Source organism: Macrobrachium nipponense, chromosome 8 (genome assembly GCF_015104395.2).
Source record: "Macrobrachium nipponense isolate FS-2020 chromosome 8, ASM1510439v2, whole genome shotgun sequence".
In the NCBI taxonomy this organism is placed as follows: Eukaryota; Metazoa; Arthropoda; class Malacostraca; order Decapoda; family Palaemonidae; genus Macrobrachium; species Macrobrachium nipponense.
In genome coordinates this window covers 51123709-51146327 of record NC_087203.1, presented here as the reverse complement: position 1 = coordinate 51146327, position 22619 = coordinate 51123709, and the positions used below count along the sequence as shown (strand labels likewise).

General features: G+C 37.6%; 1 protein-coding gene across 1 annotated transcript in view; it reads left to right on the top strand.

Annotated features, from left to right (window-relative positions):
* The window catches only part of LOC135223095 (ectopic P granules protein 5 homolog), a 759396-nt gene that overhangs the window by 157074 nt on the left and 579703 nt on the right, over nt 1-22619 (top strand). The window contains 2 exon segments of the mRNA XM_064261599.1: nt 10845-10994; nt 11491-11668. Coding sequence (XP_064117669.1) covers nt 10845-10994; nt 11491-11668 — 328 coding nt within the window.

The following is a 22619-nucleotide window of genomic DNA, read 5'->3' as shown; positions in this document are numbered from 1 at the left end:
GTAAGCTGAATGTAACTATCTAAAGCCCGGGATGCAGTGTTACCATACGCAAACACCACCGGCGGGTGGACAGATGGAAAAAAAAACGAGTATAGAAGGCTATGAGGATGTATGCAGTGATGTATACATCCAAAAATATACAAAAACTTAAAAGAAGGAAAAGGATGCAAGTTCAACAAAAAATGTAGATATATGCACCCTGTAGCCATAAATAAAAATCAAATAAATAATAAAAATAAAAATGAAGCAAATAAAGAAAGGAACAAAGAACATGAGGTGAAGGAAAAAAACAAGCCATCACTGCGTAATGGAATGTCAGCATTGAGAATTCAAGCATCAGCACCCAGATACAGTACAAGGAACAAGCACTATATATAAGATGCCAGGGGATGGTGCAGGTATGGAGATAAATGCAGATTCATACACAAAATTAATAAATATTTAGATGGAAGATCAAATGTATTGGAAAAGTTGGCTTTTTTAATGTCAGAATTTTTGGAAATGAAAAAAAGATCAACATACCAGAACAGGAAAGAGACATGGGAAAATCCTTATTACCCATATTAAATGATGGGGATAACACACAAACCATCATAGTGATGAATGCACAGGGTTTAGTTACAAGTAACTCAAAAAGAAAAATAGAGTTCTTAAAAGAACTAACCCAAACAGAAAAAATAGATATAATGAATATAAGTGAAACCTGGTATTCCCAAGAGACTGGTAATGATGATCAGATAAAGGGGTTCCAGACTTATAGATCAGATATAAACAATAGGAATCAAGTGGGAACCATGATATATGGGAGAGACATAAATCAAGGAAAAATATATGAGAAATATAGTAACTCAGAATGTGAAGAATTAATAGCAGTAGAATTTGAATCTGAAAAATTAGTGAACATTGAAAGGATGACCACCAGAGGCACGGCAGTCGGCGTGGCGTGGGGCGTAGTAGTAGTAGTAGTTGCTGCCTCGGCCTGTGGGTCGGCTCTCAGATGGGGGATTTTGATGTAGGAGAATTTTAAATGGCAAGAAGTTCGTGGTAGTGGTCCTCACTCGCCCCAGATACCATACCGACACCCTTCTTTTATTTTGGTGAGCGAGTCAGTTATACTGACATCTTCTTGAATTTATTTCTCTGGTATTTGTTAGCTCATTTACCTTAGAAATAATGAACTTAAGGATTATTTCACGCAGCGACACGAACTGAGCCCAGAAATAGATTTTTCCTACGTCAACATCCTTTATATAGACCCCCTAATACTAAAGTTTGACAAAATAATAGAAAAATTAGATGATATATGTAGAAATCACAAAAACGATATATGTAGAAATCACAAAAACTGGACTATACGTATACGCCTATTCGGAGACTGACTCTCCTTTCGTAGATTGGAAAGAATGAATAGGAGATTGTGGTTGTATTTATACATATAAAAAAGAGAGTAATAATAGTGCAGAAGATAAAAGACAATTCGAAAAGCTACTAGATATGCTACTAGAACACATCATTCAACAAGTAAATCAACCTACCAGCAAGAAAGGATAATACTTTAGATCTAGTATTTGTGAACAAGGTGAATTATGTTAAGGAAAATAATAGTGTATAATATGAGTATTTCAGACCATACTGTCATAGAATTAACAATCCGTTCCAAAGCAAGTGAAAACAGAGATAAGCAAGAGATGAAAAAGTGGGAAGGATATGGAAAATACAATTTCTATAGTAAGAATATAAAATGGTCAGAAATGAATGAAGAATTAAACAAAGATTGGGAAAACATGTTCGTAAGTGATGATATACAGGTAAATATGGGTATATTATATAAAATATTAGAGAAAATAGTGGATAAGTTTATACCAAAGAAGAAAAGTAAACATCAGTCATGTATACCAAGAGACAGAAGAATCTTGTTTCAAAAACTCAGAAAGTGGAAAAAAGGTCTTGCAGAAGAAAGGAATGCATGGAAAGTGATGGAACTAAAAAGTAAGATAGAAAATGTAGAACAAAAGATTATACAATCAAAAGAAAATGAAAAATGGGACTTAGAAGAAAAGACACTAGAAAATATCAAGCAAAACCCCAAACTATTGTACTCATATGCAAAAAAGTTGAATAAAAGAAGAGTAGAAATAGGCCCTCTAAGAAATTAATTGAGTTTAACGAATGAAAAAAAGGAAATATGCAACAAAGCAGAAAGATGTAATAGAGAATTTACCCCTAGAATTGATATTGAAGATAATGATACAGAAATAAGAGATGAAAATAGTGAATATTTATCGGACATAGATATTAATGAAGCCAATATTGTGCAGGCTATTAATGAAATAAAAAATGGATCAGCAGCCGGACCAGATGGTGTCCCTGCCATTTTATTAAAGAAAGCAGTTCATTCTATTGCAAAGCTGCTCACAATATTATTAAGGCAAAGTGTAGTTACAGGCAAGATTTATGATGAACATAAAGTAGCATATATTACCCCTACTTTTAAAAGTGGATCAAGACTAGAGGCAAGTAATTATAGGCCTGAGTCTAAACATCACATATTATGAAAGTGTATGAAAGGTTAATGAAAAATATTATGAAACATTTAATGAAAAATAATTTATTTAATATAGGACAACATGGTTTTGTACCCGGAAAAAGTACACAAACCCAACTGTTAGTCCACCGTGAGAACATATATAAAAATGTGAAAAATGGAAAAGATACAGATGTGGTTTACATAGACTTTGCAAAAGCTTTTGACAAGGTAGACCATAATATATTAGCAAAGAAAATTAGAAAACATAATATAGTGGGCAAAGTAGGAAGATGGATAAAAGAATTTTTACAAAACAGAAAACAGATAGTAATTGCAAATGATGAGAAATTGGATGAAGCTAAGGTAATATCCTGTGTGCCACAAGGTACAGTGTTAGCTGCATTGCTGTTTGTTATTATGATTGCAGACATAGACAGTAATGTTAACAACTCGGTAGTGAGTAGTTTTGTCGATGACACGAGGATAAGAAGAGAAATTACTTGTGATGAAGATAGGAACGCTCTACAAAGAGACCTAAACAAAATATATGAATGGGCAGAGGTAAATAGGATGATATTCAACTCTGATAAATCTGAATCAATAAATTATGGAGATAAAGAAGGAATCCTATATGCATATAGGCGACCTAATAATGAAACAGTCACTAATAAGGAAGCAGTTAAAGACCTTGGTGTGATGTTGAATAGGAACATGTTATGCAATAATCAAATAGCAATACTATTGGCAAAATGCAAAGCAAAAATGGGAATGTTGTTACAGCACTACAAAACAAGAAAAGCCGAACACATGATTATGCTTTATAAACGTATGTACGTAGTCCACTTGAATATTGCAATATGATATGGTACTCACATTACCAAAAGGATTTTGACAAATAGAGATTGTACAAAGGTCCTTTACAGCTAGAATAAAAGAAGTTAAGGATCTTGACTACTGGGAAAGACTACAATTTTTAAAATTATATAATCTAGAAAGGAGAAGAGAATGCTACATGATAATACAGGCATGGAAATAGATAGAAGGAATTGCTGAAAACATCATGGAGCTAAAAATATCAGGAAGAGCAAGCAGAGATACATTAATAGTGCCCAAAACTATACCAGGATAACTAAGGAAAGCACACAGGTCATTAATCTACCACGCACCAGCATCAACAGTGCAGTGTGTATTCAGTGCGTTCCCAGCTCATCTGAGGAACATATCAGGAGTGAGCGTAGATGTGTTTAAGAATAAGCTCGACAAATATCTAAGCTGCATCCCAGACCATCCAAGATTGGAAGATGCAAAATATACCGGAAGATGCATTAGCAATTCTCTGGTAGACATTAGAGGTGCCTCACACTTAGGGACCTGGGGAAACCCGAACAAGCTGTAAGGTCTGCAAAACACATTACTTTTTCTTGTATTACTTAATGTAGTACAGTGGTCCCCCTGTATTTGCGGAGGATGTGCACCAACTCCCCACCCCCCTGAATAGTTAGAATCTGCAGATAGTTAGAACCCCCATAAAAATGCTGAAAACAGGCTATTTTGTTAGTTAAAAGCCAAGAAACCCCCACTAAAAATTTGTATACCTTGGTTTTTAATAGTTTTTTTAAAAAAAGTGCATTTTATGATGAAATGATTAAAAAAAAAAAAAAAACAGGAATTTCTGGACATTTCTCAGAAAAATATCGCAGATAGGTGAATTTCCCTTGAATAACGGGTAGATATGGTCCAGAGAGAAATCCTCGAATGTGAGTCCACAAATCCTGAGAACGCGAATACGGGGGGCCAACTGTAGTACAGTGGACCCCCGTGTTCGCGTTCTCCAGATTTGTGGACTCACACATTCGTGGATTTCTCTCAGGAACGTTTTCCCGCATTATTCGTGGAAAATTCGCATATTCGCAGTGTTTTTCTATGAGAAATATCCACAAATTCCTGGTTTTTTTTCAATTTCATCATAAAATGCACTTTTTGTAATAAAACTATTAAAAAACCTAGTATAAAAATTTTTAGTGGGTTTTTCTTGAGTTTTAACTAACAAGGATAGGCTGTTTTCAGTGGTTTTTATAGGGGTTGCAACTATTCAAGGGGGGGATCTGGTACGTATCCTCCCTGAATAAGGGGGGACCACTGTACTGTATTGTACTCTACTTCGAACGATACATTAATGTAGTGGTACACGTTTTTCAGTATGTACATGTGTACAGCACATGTGCATCATGTTAGGATAAATTATACACAAATGTATTTGCTTTTATTTTATTTATATTGCATTGGTTTTGTATACAGTACAGTTCTTTACACATCTTTTAAGTGTAAGTAGGTACAAGTACTGTTAAGTTCAAAAGTTTGTCAACAGTCTTTGGTCATCATTTTAACAGTACATAGATGGCGCTAGTCTTGCCATCACGAGGGTGAACTTAGAGTGGCTGTTCTTTGCTCTTCCTAGTTGAAATGGGTAGAGTAAAGAGAGGAGAAGCCTGGCTGGTTTAACATACAATAATTATGACATTTTGTCCACTCCTGTATGACAAATGCAATGATAATCAATCACCCATTTCTAGTGCTTTTATAGATTCACAGGATTGATAAATACAGTAGATAGATGTAGTGCTTCAAACAGTGTTTAATTATTTATTTGGGATTAGGTAAAACAAGTGAAATACTAAGGATTTTCTTGCCGCAGGTTAAATTTGGCATCTTCTAGTAAAATCAATTCTACTTAAATTGATTTATCATCTTAAGCCTATTAGGAAATCTCTTTAAATGTATAAATCTTTTTCTGTAGAACATATGATCACATCCATTTGTAAAGTGGTTATCATGATGTAGTTTTGCTTTAATGCTTTTCTAGGTTGTATCCTTTCGAGTTCTGTCATAGTGGTCTTCATTCATCACTGGTAACACTTATTCATTACTTAAATCTTTTCATTCTCACAAATGTGAAGATATGACCCAGTATTTAAATGGTATTTAAATCCCTTATGAAAGTGTAATTTTAGAAAAAATAATAATTCATCTTATGGAGATATGATTTGTATCTGGAATTTGTTTTACTTGCATACCAATATGCTTGTTTCAATGAATAGGTTACTTGGCCCATCCACATTGTCTTGCATTTGCCCAACAGGGAAAACAGTTGCCATGTCAGATTGGAGAATCAAAAATAGAAAATACTGAATGATGCTTAACAATAACTGTCATCATTTAAAGCACCTCAAAGCTAATATCATATTCAAAATAGAAAAAACTTGAAAAAATAATCAAATATAACATTTATCTATATAATGAAGTATTCCTGTAAAATGTCTGAAATTGATAATATATATAATTGTGCAATGCAGCTGTAAGAAAGAAACTTTATTTCTAATAGGTGATTCAGCCATTTCACCGAAAGGTGACCCAACTTTGGCCTATTTCATGCTGAATAGGCCAAAGTCTGGCCACAGAACACATTCCTGCACACGAAGTCACCCCCCCCCCCCCCCTTTCTCTCTCTCTCTTCTCTCTCTGTCTCTCTGGTCTCTCTCTCTCTCTCTCTCTCTCTCTCTCTGCCTCAGTCTTTCTGCTACCACTACAATTCCAACTCCTCCTCCTCCCCCTTCCCCTCCCCCTCTTAATCCTACTACTACTACTACTATTACTAATAGGGGTGCTGCTGCTACAGTACTAGAAATGACCATATAATATCAAAATAATGTCAAGAATAGAGAATATCAAAACTACATTCCTAGTACAAATCTCAGCAAAATTTAATAGGTTTAAAGTAGAATAGAATTTACTTAATGATGCCGTGTTTAACATTTGGCAAGAAACTCTAATATATTTTCTGAACCTCTATATCTATCTAGTGTATATATCAACCCAGCAAATCTTTCCAAGCACTAGAAATATGTGGAATGATTATCATTGCATTTGTCATACAGGAGTGGAGAAAATATAATTATTGTATGTGACACCAGGCTTCTCCTCCTCTAGCCATTTCAACTGGGAAAAGCAAAAAATAACCACTCCAAGTTCAACCTGGTGGTGGCGAGACTAGTACCATCTATGTACCGTTAAAATGATGACCAGAGAATGTAGAAGGACTTGTGGACTTGACTGTACATTCATATATTGTTAGAAGCTATTCATTTTGTAGACATATGACTTTGAATATGTAACTTAATACTTTAATTTGAATGATAAGCTATTAGATGCTTTACATGGAATTGCACTAGGCTGTAAGCTATGATTGTTAGCCCTGGGGTACTCAGTTGTGTAGTTCTTTGTTTCTTAGCGGATTTTGTTGCATAGCAGAAGGGGCAGACCCCTGTGTTACGGACAGAGATCCACTCAGGTTCTATACTATAAACAAAAAGGATTCAACACCAACAATTGAAACACGGGATACGATTATAGAAAGAAACTCAAACAGAACAGAGGGTTATTTACAAGCTTATTCACAAAGATAAATGCAGAATGGTTTCTCCTATTTACATGATAAAATTAAATCTGACTATATGTGAAAAGGGGGAAACAGTGCGGTAATGAAATACGTGCTGGCCAGCATTGCAGCTCTTGAGATCGGTTCTTCGAAGTGATAGCTTAACAATGGGGCAGTAAAAACTTCAAATGAGCTTCTTATCTTCACACTGCAGGAAGGAATGACTTAGTCTCGAAACTTGAAGGGTGGGTTACTTCTCAAAACCACTTGCAGGATGCTTCTTCACAGAAAGGGTTTACTCTGCGTCGGGACTTCTTTCTCTCTGACTACAAGCTACGGACTTTACTTTCTTATTTCCGTTTGCACTCTCTCTCTTGTGCATCCTCATCCTCTCTTATCCTTCGTCTAGTTGGAGAGTGCTGAGTAGGAAATGGAAGTGAGTTTTAGCTTGATGGAAAGGTGGTAAAAAAAAAAGTAGGATGGGAGTTACCTATAACATTTCAGGCACACAATATATATATACATGTGTGTAGCATCTGAATATATGGCAATATATATCAAACAAACATTAAGAAAGTATAATAGTATATATACATGTACACACCTACTCACACTTATACATATGTTCCCAAAGATGTGTATAGCTCCTATTGCAAACAGTGAAATAGAGGGTTTGCGCATCATGCAGATTTCTGTTGTTTTAACCATAGTGGAATTCTTTTCTCTGGGAGGTTGGTAGGACAACAGGAGATTCCCATGTGTCTATGTAGATTTGTTGTGTAATTCCTTTTTACCTGGGAGGTGGGTGGGACATTAGGAGATTCCCATGTGTCCCTGTGTTACTTAGGATGTGTCTGGTAATCTGTGTCGGTGTCAGCTCATTTTCAGTAAGGTTCGACCTGAGAGACTGTCTCTGGGCAGTCTAGTAGGTAGTGCTCGAGGGGCTGGATTGCTTCTTGGTCACAGTACTGACATGACCTGCCTTCATTACCTATCATTTGCCAGATGCACAAGTATCCTAGCCTTAGCCTGTGTGTGATGACTGAGAGTTTTCTGGTGGTTTGCTTTGTGATGTCATGAGGCCTGAAATTTGTGACATCCACGTACCACTTGGACGTCTGTGAATTTTGTAAATAGTGACGTCGTACTTCACTCTCTTCCTAGAGTTTGGCATAGCTTTTAGCCATTTCTTTTAGGTGTGTTATGGATGATTGCACTTTTATGCTTACTGTACTGCAGCTGAAGGCACTTTTTGCTAGGATGTTGGCTTCTTCATTTCCCTGGATTCCCACATGGCTGGGTATCCAGTTTAGGATGACTCTCTTGCCAGCAGCTTGATGTGACTTGGCTACTGATTTTATTGCTGTTATCAGTGTCACATTTTCTTTGGGATTTGTCACCTTGATTGCGAGTATTGCTCCTTTGGAGTCGATATGCACTGTTGTGTGCCCTTCTTTCAGATTGGAATTTTCTGAGGCTTTTAAAATTGCCATTAGTTCTGCTTGTAGTATGGAGACATTGTTGGATAGCCTCCAGCGTCCTTTGAAGTCTTGGGCGACCACTGCTGCTGCTGCTGTCGCTGGAGTTTCTGGATCAACTGAGCCATCTGTGTAATATGTGTTTTTAGCTGCTGTGCTCCTGATTGCTTCTTCTGCTGCAGTTTTCATCTGTGTTGCTGTGCACAGTGCTTTGTTTGCCAGTAGTATTATAAAGTTATACCGGATCGGGTCTTCGACCCAAGGAGGTGATTTTTGGTATCTCTCAGGTGGGACACCCTTTGTTATGTGTTTTACTGTGTCCTGCATATCCAGTTCTCTCAGGGTCTGGAGTATGCTGCCCACATAGGTTATGGGAGGATTTAGCTCTTTGTGCAGGTTTATGCACGCTTGCATTTTGTTTTTGAGTGGTTCATTTCTGTTGTTTATGATGGTTTTGCACAGAATGGCAGTATTTCTTTGGCCTATCCTGTGCGTGAGAGACTGTAGTCGTGTCTCTGCCCTCAAGAGACATATTCTTGTCCACATTGGGGCTCCAAGTATAAGTCTCATGGCATTGTTTTGGATGACCTCCAGCCTCTACTGTTGGTCCTTTCTAAGACTTGTCAGGATTGGTGCTGCATATTCTACTTGTGCTCTGATGGTATGTAAGTAGAACCTCCTCAGCCGATTGTACGTTGCACCTTCTTGTAGTAATGTAATTCTCTTTAGAGCATTTTGTTTTGGCATGGAGGAGCTGTATTTCCCTCTCAGTAGATAGTGTTTCAGTCATGCAGACTCCCAGATATGTGTAGTTATCCACCCAGTTTATGATGTTTCCCTTCAGTAGAAGGTTGGGTGGGTTTCGATCATGTGTTATTGCCATGGCTTTTGTCTTATTTCTGTTGATTTTGAGTCCCAGTTGTGTGCATTTGTCCTCAAGTTTTTACAAGGCTTCTTGCATTATTTGGAGTTGTCTTTGAGGGCTGGAGCTGACAATATAAACATCGTCAGCATATATGAAGACCTCTACTCCTTGTGGTAACTCTAGACAGGCTAGATTTTCCATAAGGACATTGAATAGGAAGGGGTTAAGAATGCCCCCTCGTGAAGTGCCACTTTCAAGAGAGTAGTATTCTGACATTCTGTCTTGGAACACTACTCTTGCTTCTCTGTCGTGCATGTATCCTTTTGTCCATGTAAGCAGGTTGCCTTTGATCCTCTTTTGGACTAAAGAGGAGAGGATGGTTGCTGCATTGGCCAGTTCATATGCTTTTTCCAGACCTAAAAAGACCACTATGGATTTCCTGCCATTTATGGCACATAGCACATCTGTGAGGCACTCATTGGTGTCTACTCCTTCCCTATAGGCATTGAGCCTATGGTGTAGGGTCCCTACTTTCCATAGTAGTCTGTTTAGGACCATTCTTTCAGCAACTTTTCCGTGCAGCTGATGAGGGATATCGGCCTATATGCGCCTGGCTCCTGTTGTTGCCATTTCTTTGGCCTGGTGTGCTCTGCATATGTCCTGTTTACCTGGAGGAGATGTACCTGTTTGGCAGGGTCGCCCATGTGCCTCAGCATGCTGTAGGTGATTGCATCTGCTCCAGGGGCTGTATCTTTTTTCCCCTTGCTGAGTGCACTGTTTAGTTCTTCCATAGTGAAGGGTGTGTCTGTGTCATCTGGCTTGTTGCAGTCAGCATTGATTTCTATCCACCTTGCAGGGGAAATCTCATTTATTTTTTCCCATGTTGTTTGGGGAAGGTTGGGGGATTTTGTCCTCTGTGCGAAGTTTCTGGCTATGTTATCAGCTTCTTCTTGTGGGTTGGGATGGATGCTTTGCTCTTTTCTTCCTTTCCCTGCAATTTTTGCAAGGAATCTCCAGATCTGGGTTACTGGAGTTTGTCTGCTGATGTTGGCACACCAATCATACCATGCCTGTTGTCTGATTTGTCTCTAATGGGAAAGGAAGGATAAAACACAGGAGTGCATCAGAGAAAAAGTAAAATCAGCATCATAGAATTAAGTATGGATATTTTAGAGTAATGAACTAGTTTTCTTGTGACCGTAAAAAAATTGTCATGCTCCACAAGTATACTCATAAGGGAAGGGTAGAGGAGGGACTCTCTCTCTCTCTCTCTCTCTCTCTCTCTCTCTCTCTCTCTCTCTCTCTCTCTCTCTCTCTCTCTCTCTCTCTCTCTCTCTCTCTCTCTCTCTCTCAACAAATTTAAGGTTTTTCATAATACGTACTTTCTTATAAAATTAGCAAAGATTTGGGATACCCCCCTTGGAGTTTACTCTGTTTATTTATGGAACTCCTGAATAATATTTATTTTCCTATTATACAGATAGAAATAATACATGCACTCATTCTTTGTAGTTACCTATTATGTTGAATTTTCCTTAATTCTAGATTGATGTCAGCCATTCAGAAATGTTTGGTAGCAGATCAAACCTACATAACATTAGCCAAAAGTCTGGTAGCATCAGCCTTTCCAGGAAAAATACTTAACCTCTTTGCTGCAATGTTGGTGCATCATATTAAGAACTATGCAAAGTAAGTTTTTTCATATTTATTGTATACTGCTCTTGGCACTTTCAAATTATCTCAATTTTTCTGATATTCCTTTGTTGTGAGTCTTCTTCTAAGATTTGTTTAATCAATTGCAGATGCATTATCCTCATACAATATTACTATATGGTTTTCAAGGCGATGTACTGTAAATAATTAAATGTACAATAAGAGTTTATTATATTATTCAATAGAATAAATACTTATACAGACCAGGTTTTCATTTTGATAAATATGTGTTCATGCTTTCCAGGTACTGTATGTTGAATCATTCTTCATATAGGACCAAAGAAAAGGAAAATGAAAATTTATTTCATATAGAATTGTGATGAAATGCAATATGACTAAATGTAAATAAAATGTTTTATGGATAAACTTTCGTAAATCTTAAAAATTAATTTAATGATAAAATAGAAGTGTTTTTTAAACATGTGATCACTAATGATTAAAGATTTTATAGTGATGTAGTATACTGTTCCAGGTACAATCTATCATCAGGTGCACCTGTCATTTGCTTCTGGATGCAAGTTATGATTTGTATACCAGATTGGGTACACAGTAATCCAGTCCTCTTTTTGTTAGATACTATATGCCATCATGCTTTTAGTGATGCTGCATGCTGGCAAGAAATCATGATTGGATTTTCAGAAGTCATGAAGGTAAGTATTGATGTTATTCTGTGTAGACTATGTTCTCGAAAGACATTCCTTATCAAGTAGTATGATTTTGTTGCCTTACCTCAGATTATTTTTATTTCATGCATTCAGCTAGGAACCAAGTTGCTAAATCAGTGTGATCCAAGGTAAAATGTGGTCAGAGGTTTAGTCCTTTGCATAGCCTGTCTCCAGCTACATCAAAACTTAGCCAAACCTTAAAATTTACATAGGCATACATACCCAGGAAAACTCTGTGTCTTTATTACAAAACCTTTAGAATCCACAGAAATAAAAGCAGTGATACTCATGCAAAAACAAAATCCTACCACTCCATCCCATGACTTATCATGACCTTATATAATCTACCCCTTCTCTTTTACTGTTTTCTCAGTTGTCAGAGCACCCTGTTATCTTTTGACTGTCTCCTGATTTGTGGCTGAGTTTTCTCTTTGTGCATGCCAGTTTGTGCAGGATATCCTGTGTTTTCCATTGCATACATTACCCTTTTGTGCTTGTATTTCTTCAGTAGCCAAGTGAATGAAGAATTAATATAGATTTGTGAGATTTTGAGGTATATGGCTGCTAGTGTGCTTTCTTTGTTCCTGGTGTGTGAACCACGTGGCCAACCTCCTTTTCCTGCACGGTGATGTGTGTATCTCACTAGTGTTGCAAGCCCTTGTGTCTAGGATTATGGATTCTGTGGAGGAAATAAGCCTTAATTCAGGTGTTGTGTTGATGAGGGTAGACCTTGCAGTAATTTACGGTTCTGATAGATGGAGATCTGCACTCAGTTTATTGTTTGTGTCCGTGGAGAAAATGTTTGAGAGAAACGCATGTGTTGATGTGAGGATGGTAGGCATCTCAGTGGGGTTTATATAAGGTGAGGAGGCATATGAACATTCATATTCCTCCAAAGAAGCCATGATGTGCCCTTCCCCTCTCCCTCCCATGATTCTGTCTTCCTTAAGGCGCCTTCCTTCAGTGACATCTCTTAAATCTAATGTCATTCCCTCGTTAACATTTGAGGAGGAACCTATGACAGAAGAAGGAGAGGGTAGAAACGACTTAGAGATGGTAGACATCCTTTGAGGAGGTTTGAGAATCCAATATGGCGGTCCACCTGAGTACCCCCGTGGATGATCAACCCCCCCCCCCCCCACCTTCCCCTGACATCAATTTGAGGGGGAAAGGGGGAACACTCTAGGCCTGTGAAGTGGTCGAGGCCCTTGCCTACTCCCTCCAGAGTAAGGGAGGGGGAGAAGAAAGTTTTCTTGCTAGTGAACGGAGAGCAGAGTGAGATTATTTGCACTCAGTTTCACTGCCACCCAGAATTGTCACGTCTTTCTTGCCTGTGTTGCTCTAACATCGCTCAGGAAGTCTGTACAGTTTGTCATCAGGAGAGTGACATACCAGTTCCGGTCTCTCCTCCACCTAGAGACAGTGCCCCAGAGTGTTCCAGCTGGTGTCCTGGGTACACATAAGGGCATCTGACAGAAGCAGTATCTCTATGATTGGCTAAACCTCCTAAAAGGCAGAGCAGGCTGTGTACATGATCCTGAGCCTGTGGCAGAAACTAGGTGGAGTAGTCAACCGGCCCAAGCCAAGTGGACCACCAAGAACATCAAATGCTTGGGTTTAATGTTGTACATGTCAAGGTAAGGGCCTTCCCATCACAGGAGAGCAAATCCAACCTGCTGGACATTTCCCACAGCTTTCCTGGTGAGACACCCCAGCTAACAAAGAAGTGTCAGATCCTCCTGGGCCAACTGAGAAGCTGTTCTGAGGGACAGAGAGCATTCCAGTCTCTCCAGAGGCGGATGAGAGACCTGGCAGCTACTGAAAGACCTGTCACAGCCAATAGAGGTGACCAAGAGAGTAAAAAAAAGATCTGATATAGTGCAGAGACCTGGTTCACCTGACATTTAGTAGTTCAAACAAAAAATACTATACCTTAAATTATCATACTAAAACAATTTATATCAATTCAAACAAAAGCACCCCAAACCATCATCCCAAAACACAGTAAGTCATGTTAGATTAGTACCCTTTTACAACTGTTACTCTTATGTACAGTGGACCCAGTGTATTCACGTTCTCCGGATTCGCAGACTCATCTATTCGCGGATTTTTCTGTGGAACCTATCTAAAACTTATTCGCAGGAGGACTCGCTATTTGCAGTTTTTTCTATGGAAGGTGTCTATGAAAATATTTGTGGGTCCCCCGCTATTCGTGGATGCGAATTTTTTCATAAAGAATTATTCTGTATTTTTATATTTTTACTGTATAATAATAACATTAAATATCACAATAATAATATTAAATCATAAGGGTAAGCCCTTGTGATGTTATAAATTAGTTGTGTAGTCGGATGAATGACGATGCATATAGACTGCACAGCTAATCACAGGAGTTACATCTCTGAGGGTGCCTCTTCACCTTCAGGAGGTGCTTCATCAGGGGTTTCAGGAAGCTGCATCATAACAAGATACTTGTAATTTTCACAAATGTGTTATGATAGGGCTTCATGGTATCATTAACAGTATTGATAAAATTTATGGCCCTTTCTTCATTCTTATCCCATGTCTTTACCATTGTCTGTATCTGCCTGGCTTTCTTGATCAATTTGTACAGATCAAGAAATGCATCTAAATCCTGGTCAATGGGTGGAATAGTAAAGAGGGCAGCAATTTCTTCTCCAAGAATCACCTCCCCGAGTATTTTACCCTGTTCATACTTTCTCAATCCAGGCGACTGCACTTTCAGTCACACCATAATGGGCTGCTACTTCTCCATGACTTTTGCCCTTTCTTAACATAACAATCCTGTCTACTTTCTCCTCATTTGTCATTAACTGTTAGGACCTCTGACACTTAGGCTCTTTGCCAGAAACCTTAGAAGCAGTCAATTTAGAGGACATTTTAGTGAGCGATTTCAAAGAATATTCATAGTCTGTAGTAGTATATACGTAAATGCAAAACATGCACAAAAATTGCCCATTGATATTCTGTTCATATTGCACATTTTATGATATGTTTTTGTTTTAAGGTGATGTATTATTTAAATATTATATGTACATACATAAAGTGTTTTAGGATGATACTATAAGTTAGCAGAGCATATCTAAAATACATAAGACAGTGGAAATAGCAGTGTACGTATGTTTCTGTCTGCAGTACGTACTTTACACATGCATTCTAAGTATATTTTCATGACTATGTAAATACATTTTTTATGATGAAAAAAGATTTAGTAATTTTCAAATATTATAGTTCTGTAACATGTTTATGTAAACAGCAAAATTTCAATGACATATATTTGATTTTTTTAAAAAGTATTATACCCAAGCCAGCTTTCTGCAGATAAACAATTTTCAAGACATAGTGATGTGCTTTTAGAGCATTACCCAGACGAAATTATATACCCGACATGCTATTGGCTGTCATCTGCAAAGCAGCCAATTCAGGAGCTACTTTCATTTTCCTTGGCACTCATTGGTGGTACACTTGGTGTTGATTGGTAAAAACCTGAGTCCCATCTCGCAAACATGGAATTATGGTTACCGCGCATCTCCTAGCTTGATTCCGTGAGCACGCAGCATCACTGCACAGTCAGCATCTGTGGACGTAGTACGTAAATCTCGAAACTGTGTTTTATGTATTGTCAAATATCTATGTGAATCATGCCATAAATGGCTCCTAAAAAGTGCCTTGCTCCTGCTAAGCCTTCTGGCAAAGAGCCTAAGAGAGAGAAGGCAATCATGAAGCTCAACAGGATTACGAAAGTTCTTGATATGTTAACCCTCTTACGCCGATTGGACGTATTAAACGTCGAGTCAAAATGTCTCCCGTATGCCGATTAGACGTATTATACGTCGACTCAAAAAAGTTTTTTTTTAATTCGCGGAAAAATACTTATAGGCCTACTAGCCGAAAACTTTTGAATCACGCGCCTTGGAGGATGCTGGTAGTTCATGGATCAAGGCATTGTTTTGTTTACAATCGTTACGCAGGCGCGCAAGCGCGAATTTCTTTCTTATCTCACTAAAAAGTATCAGTGACACATCTCAAAAATTATTTCGTCACTTTGACATAATTTTTGCATCATTTTAAATTATCAGTTACATGGAGTATTATATATGAAAATGTGCACAATTTCATGTAGAATACAACAAAAAAATACTCATGATTGTAGCTTTTATCAGTTTTGAAATATTTTGATATAAATAACAATAAGTGCCAAAATTTCAACCTTCGGTCAACTTTGACTCTACCAAAATGGTCGAAAAACGCAATTGTAAACTAAAACTCTTATATTCTAGTAATATTCAATCATTTGCCTTCATTTTGCAACAAATTGGATGTCTCTAGCACAATATTTCGATTTATGGTGAATTTATGAAAAAACTTTTTCCTTACGTCCTCGCGGTAACTCTTCCGATAAATTTTTTCGTGCGATTGTCGAAATGTTTGCACCATTTTAAATTTGCCGTTACATAAAGTTTTATATATGGAAATGTGCGCAATTCCATGCACAATACAACTAAAAACAACCCATGGTTGTAGCTTTTATCAGTTTTGAAATATTTTCATATAAATAATGATAAGTGCCAAAATTTCAACCTTCGGTCAACTTTGACTCTACTGAAATGGTCGAAAAACGCAATTATAAGCTAAAACTCTTATATTCTAGTAATATTCAATCATTTACCTTCATTTTGCAATGAATTTGAAGTCTCTAGCACAATATTTCGATTTATGGTGAATTTATGAAAAAAAAAAAATTTCCTTATGTCCGCGCGGTAACTCTTCCGAAAAAAAATCAGAAATTTTTTCGTGCGATTGTTTGCACCATTGAAAATTAGCCGTTACATAAAGTTTTATATATGAAAATGTGTGCATTTTTATTTAGAATACAACTAAAAATGATTGATGGTTGTAGCTTTTCTCTTTTTCGAAATATTTGCATATAAATCACGATAAATAGAAAAAAAACCACGTTTGGTCAACTTTAACTCTACTGAAATAGTCGAAAAATGCAATTGTAAGCTAAAACTCTTACCATCTAGTAATATACAGTCATTTATCTTCATTTTGAAACAAATTCGAAGTGTCTAGCACAATATTTAGATTTATGGTGAATTTTAAAAAAAACTTTCATTCCCTCCGTGCACCGATTCGTGGCCGCAAATCTCCGAAATGTGTACGTCGCATTCTCCTAATATTTGCTCCTTTTCTTATTAGGTGTTTTATAGAGTTTCATATATGAAAATGTGCGCAAATTTATGAAGAATACAAAAAAATATTTGAAGGTTGTAGCTTTTCTCATTTTTGCAATATTTGCATATAAAAAAATATATATGTGAAAATTTCGACATTCGGTCAACTTTAACTCATCCGAAATGGTCGAAAACTGTAATTCTAAGCTAAAACTCTTACAGTATTGTAACATTCAATCATTTTTCTTCATTTTGAAACAAATCGGAAGTCTCTAGAACAATATTTAGATTTGCGGTGAATTTTTGAAAAAAAACATTTGTTTACATCCGCGCGTTACGAATTCATGCATCATTTTGTGGTAATATTTTTTCTGTGTTGCTTTGATCGTTTTACAATGGTGTTATATATCAAAATGATTGCAATTTAGTGTCCAATACAACGAAAAAAAGTAACTTGGTAGCTTTAACCGTTTTTCGCACAGCACGATTTGAATACAATTATGTATGAATTTTTTTTTTGCTACCATATATTGCATTATTTATATATGATAATGATATTTTTTTCATTTCTGATGGTTGCATACTAAACTTCAGGCAACGACAAAAAAAAAGGGCCAAAAATGAACTCTTAATCTTGAAAACTAAGCGTGCTGTGATTTTTTGAAAAAATTATTTTTTCCGCTTCCACGCTCACTCCAAACCTGTCTCGGCATACGGGAGACGTTTTGGTTTTTAGGGCTTCGGCGTAAGAGGGTTAATGGAGGGCAAAGGTTTCACCACGGTTGGCCACCATTTCAATGTGAACAAGAGCACAGTGATATAAATAATGAAAATAGAAGGTGAAATAAGAATGAGTGCAAGCGTGACCTACTTTGGCACAGGTAAAACAGTGAACCAAACAAAAACTTCTTTCAGTTTTCTTCTGAAGATTGAAAAAGTAACCCACAAAATCACTGTGTAACATGTTTGCTTCTAAGTATTTACATTTAATTTTACTCCACACTCGAGTACTTTCAGGCCCTATCTGTGGCCCATTTTCAAGAGATGTTTGGGTTGTCAGCCTGGGTCAAGGCCCAGAGGTAAAACAGTGTCAACAGTGCGAGACAAAACAGTCATGAGAATGGTATTTGCGCTAGTGTACTGAATAAAGGACTGCCGAAAAAAGAAGGTACCCCTTGATTCCAACATCATTTGCAAGAAAATGCAACAACTCTCATCATCAGATATGATCAAAGGAAGGCGACTACGTAGAAGAAGAGGGGGGGGTGGCAATCTAGAGGCACAGGAAGGTGATGAAGAAGGGGCATTGGAATTCTTGGGCTTTGATGAACCAACTCCTGAAGAGGAAGACCATGAAGAGGAGGAAGAGCCACAACCGGGACCATCTTCAGCTCTTGAAGGTTTTCAGGCGAGGACAGGATGGTTACCCTCCTGATGTGTGGGAATGTGGCTGCCTCTATGCTGAAACCAGGCCACATTTACAGGGCTGCAAATCCCAGGACTCTCAAAAATAAGAACAAGGCATTACTGCCTGTGTTCTGGATGCACAATCCCAAGGCCTGCATCACCAAAGTCCTTACGGAGCACTGGTTCCATCAAAGCTTCATTCCTCAAGTTATGCAATACTTAAGCAACATGGGCATGGAGTTCAGTCTTGCTAATCATGGGCAATGCTCAAGGCCACCCTCAAGTTCCTCCCTCCCAACACCACCTCTCTTCTCCAGCTTATGGACCAGGGCATGATCCATGCCTTCAAGGCACTCTACACTGGGAACTCCCTCCAGCACCTTGTTGATGCAATGAACCACGACAGTGAATTTATGCTGAAGGAATATTGGCGTAAATTCACGATTGCCATGTTTCTGGACATCATCGACAGGTCACTGAAGGACATGGAGAAGCAGACCCTGAACACATGTTGGAGTAAATTGTGGCTGGATTGCGTGCCTAATTATCAGGGCTTCTCTCCAGAAGAAATACAGCATTCGGCCATCAATAAGGCAGACCAGTTGGTGAGGATCCTTAGTGGTGAAGGCTTTGAAGACATCACTGAGGATGAAGTCGGCACCCTCATTGATACCCACTCTGACCTTCTGACTGACCAGGACTTTGAAGAACTGACAAAGTCTGCTAAGGAGGAAGATGATTCGCCAGGTTCAGGAGAGGAGCAGGATCAGGTGGAGGCGGGCCTGACTTTGGAATGCCTGTCCCAAATTAAGAGGATGATAAATGATGTACAGAAGTTTATTTCAACATGGGATTCTTATAAAGATCACTCCTTGAAATTTTCAAATATCCTTGATAAGGCATTGGAGCCCTATAATCAAGCCCTCACCACCATGAAGAAGCAACGACAGCAGCTGCCAATCACGATGTTCATCTCTCATACAAAGAAGGACTCTCCAAAGCCTCCCAAGTCATCACAAGGAGTGCCTCTTGAATTACCCAAAGAAGTCCCTCTTGAATCACCTAAAGAAGCGCCTCTTGAATCACCCTCAGAGGAGATGTAACTCCTCCATTTTACTGTGCAGTCATATCTTCATCGTCATTCATTAAACTGCAGAGCAAATTGATCATCATCATCTTTAAACAACATTCATCAATGTTGAGTACCGTATTTACATAGGTTTTACTAGCATGTATGTATAAAATATATTTAATGTCCATATGTATTTTTCTCTCTTTGTGATTTACGTACACATACAAATGTTTCCCTTGTAAAAAGAAAACTGGACGTCTTGCATAGTAACTACATATGTGAAAGAAAATGTGCATGGCTGAATACTTATGGGGAACTGGATTATCACCACATGTACATAACTAAGTCATACAATACGTACATATATTTTTAACAATAAAATGTTAATGATTTACTTTGAAATATTATTTCAAAGATTAATACTCTAATAAGATAATAGTTTAATGTATACTTGATATAGGATGGTATTTTTAGGGATACCTTGGTGTTTGAACTTTCAAGATAGCAGATAGTATAAGCATTTTTAGAGGGGAGTTCTAACTATTCATGGATTTGAGCTATTCACGAGGGCTGGTATGCATTCCCCTCCAATACGGGGGTCCACTATATATATGCCCCCTAAAATGTTTATAACAATGATTTACTAATTTTAGAATGCAGGCAGTCCCAGGTCATTGGCAGGGTTCTGTTCTTGGCTTGGTGCTGATAAGCAAAAACCACCATTAACCGAAAATCAGTGATTTATGGCACTTAAGGCACTGATATCCAGTTAATGGCTCCAGTAACTAGTTAATGGTGCCAGTGCTGATAACCAGAACTTGGTGCGTTGTGGCAACATTAATTGCTGATCTTATGGCACTATACAGGCAAAAACTGGATCACCATTAACCCAGTCCGCCAATATCCGGGGACTGCCGGTATCAATATTAATGTAAACACAACAAAATATCTATAAAATGTTTAATAGAAATTAAATAAATCTGTCTTACAGAATGTTTGACAACTAATCCAGTTACCCCCGTACTGGGTACATAAGCATAACCATTTTCTCATAGTATGGGCAGTCCCTGGTTATCGGAGGACTCTGGTATCTGCGATGTGGTTTTATGGCACTGGTCTAGAGCCACAACATAGGCGATTTATGGCATCATAACGGGCCAAGCTCCAGTTATCAACACCTTATGGGTTCAATAATAGAGTTATGGCATCATAACATACCTATCAGAGGCACCATAATGGTACGTATGGCATCGATAACCAGTTACTGGTGTTATAAGCGCCATTATGGTGCCTTAAATCACTGAGTTTTGGTTAATGGTAGTTTATGCTTATCAGCACCCCCAGGAACGAAAGCCCTACCGATAACCGGAAACTACCTGTATTGACGTTGTCCCATTTTCCTTATATGACAGTCAACCCCTGCTATTCGCGGCCTTGCAATTTGCAGTCTCGCAGTTGACTGACTCACCTATTCATGGTATTTTTCACTGGGAAATATTCACTAATTACTGTATTTTCATATCATTATCATGACTAAATGCACTTTTTGTGATAAAAGTATTAAAATGCAGTGTTCCCCCTGTATTCGTAAGGGATGCGTACCAGCAACCCCCCCTCCACGCGAATAACTAGAATCTGCGAATAGTTGAAACCCCTATAAAAACACTTAAACTGCCTATTTTGTTAGTTGAAAACTCAAGAATAACCTACTTGAAATTTTTATACCTGGTTTTTTTTAAGGGATTTTGTATTTCACGGAGCGACACGGCTGAGCCCAGAAAATAGCTTTAACAAAAAAGTGCATTTTATGGTGAGTTTGATAAAATGAACCAGGGATTTGTGGATATTTCTCAGAAAAATACCGCTAATATGAGAATTTCCTGCGAATAATGGGTAAATATATCCCATAGAGATATCCGCGAATGCGTGAGTCCGCAAATGTCGAGAACACAAATACAGGGGGTCCACTTTACTTTGGTATAAGCATTATTAGAGTTTTTTGTGTTTCAACTATCAAAATAGCGAGTTCAAAATGTTTTCAGAGGAGTTTTAAGTATTTGCAGATTTTAGCTATTTGTGGGGGTTGTGGTACCCATCCTCCGTGAACACCAGTGGCCGATTGTAAGTTGATAAAAACAATTAAAATTATCACCAATTCACTTTTTTTTCCGTAGCGCATCACTGTTTATTCACTAATTAGTACCATAGTTTTTCGTTTTGTGTTCGTGATTGAGTACAGATTTTTATGAAAAAAATAATTTACAATGTACATTACATATATCCTGTTAAAATATATTCAGGTTGGGCCCCAGACTGAGCATAAGAGGTGTATGCATTCTCTCTCTCTCTCTCTCTCTCTCTCTCTCTCTCTCTCTCTTTTTAAGGGTAATAATGTAAGATGCATTACAGGTAGTCCTCGGTTATTGGCGATCCGGTTTTCTAGCACCACAAAATCAGCTATTTATTTATCAGCACCATAAGGTGTCGATAATTGAGTTATGGTGCCATAATATACTTAAATGAGGCACCATTAACCAGATAAAAGCACCATAAGCGCCATAAATCACCACGTTTCGGTTAATGGCAGTTTTCGCTTATCAGCACCTTGCTGAGAACAGAGCCCCCGCCACTAACCAAGGACTGCTTGTATTTGAAATAATATTACTGTAGTGTTTTTATGTGATAGAGTATGTTGCACAATATTTAAAATATTTGGTAGTTATTGTAATTTTATTTTCTAGTAAAAGCAGACTGGAAAATAAAGTTAAAATAATTAGGGAATTATTTTTAAGTATTGTGCAACATGCTCTGTCATCCAAAAACACTACTGTACTAATATCATTTCAAATACTGCATGTTACATTATCCTTGAGGGGCGTGCTGACTCCCAGTTTTTGAGGAATTATCGTTTTTATTGATGGATTTGGACTAGTTAATGTTTAAATAAATGTTTAAATAAATGTTTAAATAAAGATGTTCTGAATTATTATTACCAAAAAAAATTTTCGGTGGTTTTTTTCATATATTTGTTCACTGCATTTGCTGGCATTGAGCGAAAAATTGTCGCAAAATGTCTGTATGACCTTTTAGGTAGAATTGAGAAATATACTGTACTCTCCTACTAAAATATATGTTACGTTAAAAACTAGCTCTTTCTCTAAAAAAGAAAATCATATTGGAGTAAATATGTATATGTATCTCAATATCGACTTGCGATATGTTTGTATGACACTTACCAGTTCCTGATAAAGAAAGTTAA